This window comes from Brassica oleracea, chromosome C9 (genome assembly GCF_000695525.1).
Source record: "Brassica oleracea var. oleracea cultivar TO1000 chromosome C9, BOL, whole genome shotgun sequence".
NCBI classification, from domain to species: Eukaryota; Viridiplantae; Streptophyta; class Magnoliopsida; order Brassicales; family Brassicaceae; genus Brassica; species Brassica oleracea.
In genome coordinates this window covers 14976446-14987651 of record NC_027756.1, presented here as the reverse complement: position 1 = coordinate 14987651, position 11206 = coordinate 14976446, and the positions used below count along the sequence as shown (strand labels likewise).

Here is an 11206-nt window from a genome sequence, read left to right as displayed (position 1 = left end):
AAACTCCATAAGCGGATTCCCTTCCTCTTCCATAGTCCTTTTACCTTTTCCCTTTGCGGCTTTAACACCAATAGGCCGAGCCATTGCTTTATCCTCTCATGGCTTACTGGAACAGAGGTTGATGACTGTGCGGATTGGTCATCTAACTTCCTTCTTTTTGACTGCACTTTATCCTTTAGTTGAAGAAGCTCCACACCATTTATGATCATGGCGAAGCTCCAACCATGCATGCTCCAGTGTGAACTTCACCTTGTAATCATTGTAGAAAATTTCATGCGCCATTTTCATAACTTCATTTTCACTCTGCCCACTTGATTACTCTTTCGTTGCAGCCTCATAACACCCTACAAACTTACATACACCCTCGTTAATCTTCCCCCACCTTTGTTTGCAGTGAGCCGACTCTCTCTTTTGCAAACAAGCAAGCTTTGGACTTGCTGCAAAATAAGCTGCAATGCGTTTCCAAAACGCAATTGCTTTTTGCTCATTCCCCACAACAGGGTCTTTAGAGGTGTTCAACCAAGCACTGATCAACACAACGTCTTTTGCTGGTGTCCATTTCCGTCTCTCCTTACGGTCGTCCATAGTGTGAGCTTCAACGTTAGCATCTTCACCCAATTGTGTACCGAAGACACACACATTCGAGGCTGAGAGTTGTATACTAGGTTGAGTGTTTGGATGTTAATTGTTTAAAAGGTCTAAAAAGCTATAAGATTGACTATATGAATCCATAAGATAGCAAAGGAGAATGATTTTAGTTGTTGATTGTTTAAATGTGTTGTTCAGATTTTAAAGACAAGTTTAAGACGTTTTAGTTGTTGAAGTTTCAGATTATAGAGTTAATAGCAATCAATTTCTTCACCTAAAACTAAAACAGAGAGCAAACTAAATGCAAATCACTTCGACACAACTAACAAATAACATTGCCCTTACGTCTATTTTATTCCCAACCTAATCACACAACTAACAAATAGCATTAAAAGTAAAGTCTACTAACCTCTTGCCTTGTGTCTAAGTTTGTTCCCTTCCCTTGTAATAAAGACGATGTGATTCCTCTTCCCTTATGCAACTGTAAAGAGAAAAACGAAAAAAAAATGTGAGACGATGGCTAAAGAAATCCAAATAAAGACGTATCCTTTACGACAAGCACACAGAAAACATTGCATTGATACTCAAACAAACTAAACCCAACTTCTCAAAATGTGGTATACACGATAAGCATACAAAGTTTAGAAGAACCATACACGAAAATGGTTTTTATCACAACTACTAAACCAGTCCAGTTCTCAAGATCTTTGCAATGGCACAACAAGCTACGTGATAGATAGTGGATAACAAAAAGGCCCTAACCACTCATCATAAAAATCAAAATTAACAATCACAGTAAATTACACTACAATTCAATTGCAAAAAACCAACACAGAATCAGCATCAATGTAACAATCCAATATCAAAAACCCTTAAAATCGAGAAGCCTAAGCTTAAACAACCAATTGTACATACGAGTCATTCCCGATCGTCACCGATTTACACACTATCCTAAAACTAATCGATAAGAACTAAGAAACATATTCAAAATTCGAAATCGCGTGAGGAGAACCTTTGTTGAGCTTGATGACGACCTTCTTAGAAGGCTGGGGGAGAGTAGCTTTCTTGCGGGACTGATTGGCGGCGGAAGGAGTGTGGAGTCCGCTTTTGGATTTCGTCATCGGCGGGGAAGAGGAGGGGAAAGTACAACATTTGGTTGGAAGAGAAGAAGGAGAAGAAGAAGGAGGATACATGTCCCACTGCTCACTGACCCTCCTCAAAGATCAACATCAGAATCGTCGGAGAAGATGGACGCTTCGAGATTAGAGAAGAAAGAGAAACAATTGATTTCACCAACGAAGGAGAGGAGAGAGACATAAAAGAGAGGTCGAATAACAACTTGACACGTAGGGTGCTTAACACTTCTGAAACTCCCAAAATAAACACTAGTTCTTGGGTTTTTCATACTTTTTCATTTATATATTTTTTTCCTTTTTCTTTGGAATTCCCCTTAAGACATCTCTACGGAGATGGTCTAAATTTTACAGGGAACATAACTAAAAATATCTAAAACCAGATACTTTTAGTTACGTTTTCCGTAAAGCTTAGAACCCCACAATTATATATGTTTATATAATATATACATACACATAAATGTATTTTTAGATATTTTGGAGTAGATACCCCTGATGAGAATGCTCTTAGTTCTAGTGGTAACGCCTCCACTATTTACTTATATCCCCACCTATTTCTACATCAAACAACCATGTTTTATTCTCAGAGTTATTAGTAGAAGTAAACTTCTATTGGGCAACCAACCAAAATGCTTTTAGATGGAACGTGCCGACCCAACTGAAAATATAAGTGCTTAAAATGTTTTATATGTGATTTTAATAATCGAATATTTAATAACAGTAATAACAGAATCTAGTACTCCCTCCGTTTCATATTGTAAGTAGTTTTAGGGAATTTTTTTTGTTTCAAAATGTAAGTAGTTTTCGTATTTCTAGGTAACTTTTACATTTATTGAATACAGTGTGACCAATCAAATTAAATAGACTTATTTTTTATTGGTTAAATTATGTCTAACCTATTTATTATAAAATACTTTTTAAAAACATAATAATTTTCTTAATCTTCGCGCTTTTAGCCAAAACTACTTATATTATGAAACGGAGGGAGTAATATTTATAATTGATCTTTGTGCTGAATATAAGGAGATTTTTAATGTAATTAATATGTGGCTTGCGGAGTGATTACTCATTTGACCTTTAATGACAGACAAAAAATTATTTATTAATTAAAAATTTTAAAGATGGTTTAACTGTTAAATCATACTCCCTTCGTTTCATATTGTAGGTAGTTTTAGAGAAATGTTTTTGTTTCAAAATGTAAGTAGTTTTCGTATTTCTAGGTAACTTTTACATTTATTGAATACAGTGTGACCAATCAAATTAAATAGACTTATTTTTTATTGGTTAAATTATGTCTAACCTATTTATTATAAAATACTTTTTAAAAACATAATAATTTTCTTAATCTTCGCGCTTTTAGCCAAAACTACTTATATTATGAAACAGAGGGAGTACATGACCTTGCGGAATGTTTGCCGTGATGACTCAATAAAGCCAGCGTTATAAAAAAAATCATACATGAAATGTTATCTATTTCTGTTATTTGTATATTAATAATTTATGCCTCTAACGTTTGTGAATTTAATAATCAGTAATATATAATATATTAAAATATAAGTGCATAAAATGTTTTATATGTGATTTTAATAATCGAACCATATTTTAATTTTTTATTAAATGTATTACATTTTTAAAGGTAAAATGGTTAATCATTTTTAGTCCGCAAGCCAGATATTAATTGCATTAGCGGTTATTAGCATTTTACAATAATCATAAAAAGCTATAAACCACTTTGCACCACTACAAACTTTTTAAAATCAAAAGGTGGCTTCAGTTATCTTTTGCGGGTGATTGCGGGAAAGTAAAATATTTTTATTTTTAGTAAAAATATAAATAAATAATAAATAATTGAAATTGAAATAATATAAAAACTAATATATCTATATATTAATTTTACTTTATATCATATAAATTTCAAACAAAAATATTTACTATAATTGTTTAGACTTAATATATATAAAAATATATAAACCCAAAAATAATATTTAAAGTTCAATACAATGATTTTATAAATATAATTGTATATTTACTATAATAATATGATGATTTATAAATATAATTTTATTTATTATCGATTATATGATTTATAAATATAACACCCACTTTGATTTGTTCAACGTTGTTCTCGAAGAACACCTAAAAATCGTCAAATCGGTGAAGCAAGATTACATCAGCTATAGATAATGAAATCTCTTCTTATTGATACATGAATGGTATAGAGGAGAATATATAGGTACAGAGGATTGTAGGGTTTTGTACAAACAAATGACATCAAAGTCCTTTACATAAATAGAATTAGGATTGTTTCCTTAATACGCCCCTTCAAGATGGAGGGGGTTTAGTCACTCCAATCTTGGAGCAAGCCTGTTGAAACTTGGAGCGAGGTAATGGCTTCGTTAATGCGTCGACAAGCTGATCATGTGTTGAAACGTGTGAGACACGGAGTGCTCCAGTTTGGATGAGGTTTCTGATGAACTGGTAGTCTACTGCGATGTGTTTCATCCTTGAGTGGAAAACTGGGTTTGCACACAGATATGTCGCTCCCAAGTAGTCACAATAGATTACAGGAGTAGCTGGTAGTCGTATCCCAAGTTCTTGCAGAAGGGAACATGGCCATATCGTTTTGGATGTTGTGTTTGCGACCGCTCGGTATTCAGCCTCAGTGGAGGAGTGAGCAACACCACGCTGTTTCTTGGCCGACCACGAGACTGGATTGGAGCCCAAGTACATGACGTACGCGTTTGTGGAAACGTAGTCGTCAGTATCTCCTGCCCAATCAGCGTCTGAAAATCCATGTAAAGTTAGTGGAGAGTTCCGAGAGAGGAGAATACCATGAGTGAATGTCCCTGCTAGATAGCGCAACACTCTTTTTACAGCCTGGTTGTGTTCTGTCGTAGGCATGTGCATGTATTGTGAGAGTCTACTCACTGCATAAGAGATCGGGCGAGTAAAGGACAAATATTGTAGACTTCCAACGAGAGATCTATATTCAGTTGCATCGTGTAGTGGGGTGCGTCCATGCAGGGTGAGTTTCAGCGAGGTTGGAAGTGGAGTCGAAACGGGTTTAGTGTCTTGCATCTTCGTTTTTGCCAATAAATCATTGATATATTTTCGTTGACTGAGATGTTGTCCAGTTTTTGTCCTCGTTGCTTCGACACCAAGAAAGTAATGTAAATCCACAGGGTCCTTGATAGAGAAACGTTCAGCGAAGGTGTGGAGAACCATGTCAATGTCGCGGCTGTTGTTTCCTGTGACGATAGTATCATCTACGTAGATAAGAACATATATGTAGCTGTCGTTTACGATTTACGTGAAGAGGGAAGCATCTGCTTCGGAGTTACGGAAGCCAGTATCGGTCAAGTGCTGTTTTAGGGCCATGTACCAGGCCCATGAGGCTTGTTTGAGTCTGTAGTTTGCTTTTCGTAATCGGCAGACATGAGAGGGTCTGTCCTTATCGATGAAACCCAGTGGTTGAATCATGTATACTTCCTCTTGAAGATCTCCTTGTAAAAATGCATTGTTGACATCAAGTTGTTTAATTTTCCAGTCTTCGTGTATTGCAATGTCAAGAACTATACAGATTGTTGTTGTCTTGATGACCGGACTGAATGTCTCTGCATAGTCAACTCCATACTGCTGGTTGTATCCTTTCGCCACAAGTCTGCCATTCTTTCGTTCTTCTTTTCCATTTGGTAGGTACTGGGTGGTAAATACCCATATGCATCCCACTAAATTCTGATTTGGCGAGGCTGGAACTAGATCCCACGTACGGTTTCTCATGTGTGCATCATACTCAGTTGACGCTGCCCTTCTCCATTCTTTATCACGTAACGCGTGAATTATAGTAGTAGGTTCAGACTGTTTTGAGTGAGAGGCAAGCAAGGTGAATTTTTGGTTTGGTTTGGTGATTTGATTCTTTGATCTGGTTTTCATAGAATGTTGGTTGGGTAAGGTTTGTGAGGGAGCTGAGAGAGTAGGGTTTGTTTGTGGCTGATCGGGTGATATTTGAGCTGGGGCTGTTGTTTGAGATGACAAAGAAGATGAGGGTAGCGTATTTGGTATGGTAGGCTGAACTTGGGTTTGGGCCGATATTGTTTGGGCCGTATTAAACAGGGTTTGTGTTTGGCTTTGGGCTTGGTTTTGTAAGGCTGGTTGCTGGGCTTGGGAATTGTTCCCATTATTGTTCTGAGCAGAAGGCCCAGAGTGAGTTGAAAGAGAAGAAGTTGAGGGTTCCGGAAGACGTACCTGAGTAGTTGTTGTCGGAGGTTGATTTGATGATGATGGTTGCTGGTGGTGAAGGTCCGAGCCGGGGCTCCGTTGGAGATAGATGGGCCACTCCACTTATCACCAATTGGTTTTAGGTTGGAAGCCCATCTAGCTTAACATGGTATCAGAGCCCAATCAACGCAGTCCAACCCGATCCACATCGATTTGGCCCAAAGTTGGCCCATTGATCCTTGCCCGAACATTCCGAGATTGACGCTCAAAGAGCCATCATCTCGACGGGGCGTATTCGACACAAAGTGCTCACATCGGATGTTGGAAATGATTCTTAGGAATATATAATATAGATGGGCCACTCCACGTATCACCAATTAGTTTTAGGTTGGAAGTCCATCTAGCTTAACATCAGCTACATCCCTTGCTTCCTTCATTTTATTTGCTGGTACACTCTTTTTAAATAAAAAATAGATTATCCTTGGCTCATTTCAAATATCGTTGTCTATTTTATACAAAGTTAATTAGTTTGATAAGATTTTTTCACTAAAAACATCAGAATTTATTCATAATATAACTTTTTATCCTAGCAAAAAAAATTATTCATATATGGCAGGAACAAGCAGCTGATACACCTGGATCCTATGGAGGTTATGGAAGAGTAGAAATGATTTTATCTTCAAGGGAATCGATTACGATGGAATGAGTATGATCAACAAGGCAGTGGAGGACATGGAAGAGTGGAATAGGAGAACTGACATGGATCAAAGAGAGCAACCCCACCTTCCAATGGTAAGAACAGAAGCTAAATGGGAACCCCCACCACCAAATTGGTTCAACTACAATGTTGACGGTGCTTGGGATGAAAGCAAGGACCAGTGTGGTATCGGCTGGGTTTCAAGGAATCACCAAGGGGAGGTTTTCTGGATGGAATTGAGGAAGTTACCTAAGCTTCGTACCCCTATTGAAGTGGAAGCGGAGGCTTTACGCTGGGCCATGAGGACAATGTTAAGACTCAACTTTAGGAATGTGATCTTTGTCTCGGATTCCGAAAGCTTGGTTGAAGCATTGAGAGAGGAACCCTTAAGGCCAAGCCTCCACACTTACCTTCAGGACATCACTCATATGAGTAAAAGGGTTACAAGCAGTAAGGTGATCTTCCAAGGCAGAGAAGCAAATAGAGTGGCAGATAGGATTGCAAAGGAAGCCATTTCTCTTGAGATTAGTGCTCCTAAATTGTATACTGTCATGCCAATATGGTTAAAATTTTATTTGGAGAATGATTTTGTATGTGTTTAAACAATTTGGTTAATGCAAAGTAGAAGTTTGAGTAAAAAAACGCAGCTGATACACTTTTTTAGGAGACGAAACTGAAACTACAGCGATAAAGAAGAAAAAAATGTAAGGTCTGAAAATGAAATCTAAAGTTTCCGAAAAAGAAATGAAGTTCATAAGAGGAATGATTTGTTTAAAAAAAATGGAAGATATTAGAGAGTGAGACGTGGGTTCCTAATATCAAATCTACATCTACAGTAGTTGTGTCAAAATAAGGACATTAATGTCCAAAAGGTAAGTGAATAGTAAATAAATAGTTGTTGCTCCTTATATTTAATTTCCTTTCTTTTTATTTATATCGCGTGAAAATACTCTAAAATTACTTAAATATATATTTACTAATAAAAGAAAATATTAAAAAATAAGTAATATTTATATTATTTTACAATATAAATGATGTTTTTATAATTATAGATTTTTACTAATTATTTCATCAATCATACAATATTAATTAAATGTGAGATTATTTCATATATATATATATAGCGAAATGTGCTTCAAATGATGTTTGTTTTGTATAGTCATGTTGATCTTCATTTGATTTGCATTATCGGTTTGATATGTATTTGATTTGATTGATCTGTATTTTTCGGTTCTGTATTTTTTGATCTACGTCATCATTTGAAGCCTAAGTTTACATCTTTTGTATTTATTTTTGTTAAAATTTTAAATTGATTATCAACAAAAGAAAAAAAATACCGACCAGGTTTATGCTTTCAAAAAAAGAACACTATAGGAAGAAACATAGAAAAAGACGAGCTTATGACCCGATGGTCTTGCCAGGCCATCGTTCTTTTTTTTTTTTTGAAAAAGGTTGCCAGGCCTCGGTGTCGCAGGGAGGAGCTCATGTTCTTTATAGTTTTGTCGATAAAACGGACCATGTGAGCAGCTCTATGATGGTCACCGTCATGCCGTCTACTATTTCTCTCCCGCCACAAGATGTGGACGGTGACTTGGACAGCTAGTTTCAAAAGGCAAATATCAATCTCGTTTCTGCGAATGGAGAGAAGTCAAACGAGGGTGATAGACCAGTCAGGATTCATTCGAGATCCCAGTAAAAACCCGATTAAATAAATCCACACAGTGAATGAGTAGGGACAGGTAAAGAACAAATGGTCTATGGTCTCGTCTGTCTTCCCACACAGAATACAATGTTGGATGTAATCTCATGCTCTGCTTTTTGCTCCCGCGGACAGCCGATCCTTAATGGTCAGCCATGTTATAAAGAAGAAGTGAGGAATGGCCTGTGGAAACCATACTACGTTGCTCCAAGTGACTGTTTGGTGATAGACCCTAATCTGTTTCCAAGTTTCTTTGCTGGAAAAACCGGTTTGTAATCATTTTTCCCATGTCGCCGTAAACAACGATCATCAGCTTCATTATCCACCGGCGGCGAAACATCTTTTGTATTGCCTTTATTAATTAATGATCAAAATGATATTTTCTTTTGATTTTGTGTTTTTCTGAAATTGATTTCTAAATTGAACACAAACCAAACCCAATAGAACTGCATACACTAAAAAGATTCATACATTCAACGCTGTCGTTTTTATAAATCAACATTCGAACTCTTTTTCCAACTACACATTTCTTTGGTATACTTCTTCTCCGGTAGTTAAAGAGCACCCTCCAAACTAAAGGTCCAACTCCCATTTAAATGTATTCACAATTCGGCACTAGACCAATGTCCATTTGGTAACGACAAAATTTTGGACGTGACTAACTTATAAACAAAATTATTTGTAAAAAATAAATTGGTTGATGGGAAAGTAATAGAATGAAAGACTAACCCAAGAAAAATGTAAAATTTATCCACTATGGTGACCATTTTAACATGCGCCATTGCTTTCTTTTCCGTGTACTTCTGAGACATATTTTCAAACTCACACGATCTCTTTTCATCATCTTCGATTTGTTCCTGCTCAGTTCAGATGCATGCACTTGGAACTTGAAATGCTTTTCTTCCACCATTTCCTAGTTTACAGCCGACTAACCAAACTTTGATTGCCACGTGTACACTAGATCCAAAAATAGACTGTCTTCTAGATTTGACAGACTACATTTTTAATTTTTAAAAAATTATATATATTTTTTTTAGTAACTCTGGTATCTGGACAGCCACATTCTCAACTATCTCCGTAGGGGATCCAGCGCCCCAACGAAAGGGATGTTAATTCCGCTGTGGCCGGGACTCGAAGTCGTGATGGCGGACACTTCAGCCGAGGTTCTTTTACCACCAGACCACGAAGCCCAGTTTTTTTTTTTTTTTTTTAATGATTAAACAATAAAATTAAAAAATTATATTGTCATCTAGATTCGGCAAATGTACCAATAAATTTAGAATTTGGGACAGTATAATTTTGTTAAGTGCTAGTAAGTGCTAATGATTATACGATGTGTAGACTACTCTCATATTTTCTAGAAAATGATCTCGACATAAACATATTTTCAAAATTTCCCATATTTAGCAAGTTTTACTATTCATCATTTGATATGTACTATTGTTTTAGGGTGTCAAAATGAGTTATATCTTATAAGTTGGTTTAGTTCAGTTAGATTTTTCATGAGCACAAGTTCTATTTTTTAGGTTCATTTAATAAATGAGTTTAATGATCAGGATGAAATTAGATCACTAATTATATAAACGATCTTTAACGAACACGAACTAACTCATGAGGTTGGTCGTTTTTATACTATATATATATGGATGATTTCTATTTTTTTTATGTAAGAAAAGATAGTTTTCATATTAATATTATAAAAAAAATTATGCTAAACAGCCCTAAAAACTTTATACTAAACAGTATTATTTAAAAAATAAAAAAATAGATATTTTAAAAATTTATAATTAAAATGTTATATCCTTCAAAATACAAAACATACAAATTTAAATCATTAAAAGTTATTTCTTCTATACAAGTTTTATTCAAAGTCTCTACATGAAATAAAACACCTGTAGAATCTACAATGACAATTGACAACTGAGCTAATTAATACGTATCTTTAATTGGAATATTAGAATTCGATAAGACTGTTTTACTCTGCATTTGATTTTTGTGTTAAGGATTAGTTATAATAACTTTACAAAGCCTGTGCAAACAAAAAAAAAATTTGCAAAGCCTTTTTGAAGAAAATGGAACAACAATGTCCTAATGTTTAGATAATATTACCAACAAAATGTTTAGAAAAACAACATGATAATCTCTTCTCACTCATCCCTCTAGCTTCTCCGCCTTCTCTCCTCCTCTTTGCAGTATGAGTTACTCTGATGACCGGCGCGTGGCGGTTCTGTTAACGCCAGCACCGGTCCCAATCTGCTTAGTTTTCCTTCTAGTTTATCATATGTTTAGCGTGTAGCAACTGGAACCTATTTTGATGGAGATTTTGGTTGGAAAAGCTTAGCTTTCTTTCTCAAATCTGTGTTAGATTTCTGAATTGAAAATACCGGATCGTTAGATCAACGGTTTGTTTCTCCATTCCTTTCTCTATAAAATAGAATTTTTTTATAAAATTAATTTTGAAATTAAAATAGAAAATAAAATTTTATTTTTTCTTTTCAAGAAAACACGAACTTTTCACGAATTGAAAAGAAAAAATAAAATTTTATTTTCTATTTTAATTTCAAAATTAATTTTATAAAAAATTTCTTTATTTTTTCAATTTTTTGGAATTTTAAAGATCTTTTTAAGTTTTTAGAAAATTTTGGTAACTTTTCATGAATTGAAAAGAAAAAATAAAATTTTATTTTCTATTTTAATTTCAAAATTAATTTTATAAAAAATTTCTTTATTTTTTCAATTTTTTGGAATTTTAAAGATCTTTATAAGTTTTTAGAAAATTTTGGAAGAGTTTTTATTTTTTAAAAAGAAAAAAAAAATTATTTTTAATTTTAATTTTTAAATTAATTTTATAAAAATCTTCTTTATTTTTTT

General features: G+C 34.8%; 2 protein-coding genes across 2 annotated transcripts; one reads left to right on the top strand and one right to left on the bottom strand.

Moving 5' to 3' along the window:
• Positions 1 to 315: 315 nt before the first annotated feature.
• Positions 316 to 1781, bottom strand: LOC106314410 (glutathione S-transferase T3-like). Its single transcript, XM_013752283.1, has 2 exons — positions 1601 to 1781; positions 316 to 647 (listed from the first exon to the last, which is right to left on the bottom strand). The coding sequence occupies exons 1-2, from the start codon at positions 1779 to 1781 to the stop codon at positions 316 to 318; spliced, it is 513 nt and encodes a 170-aa protein (XP_013607737.1).
• Positions 1782 to 6641: 4860 nt separating this feature from the next.
• LOC106314409 lies at positions 6642 to 7238 on the top strand. The gene has a single exon (XM_013752282.1). The coding sequence runs from the start codon at positions 6642 to 6644 to the stop codon at positions 7236 to 7238; it is 597 nt and encodes a 198-aa protein (XP_013607736.1).
• Positions 7239 to 11206: the final 3968 nt, after the last annotated feature.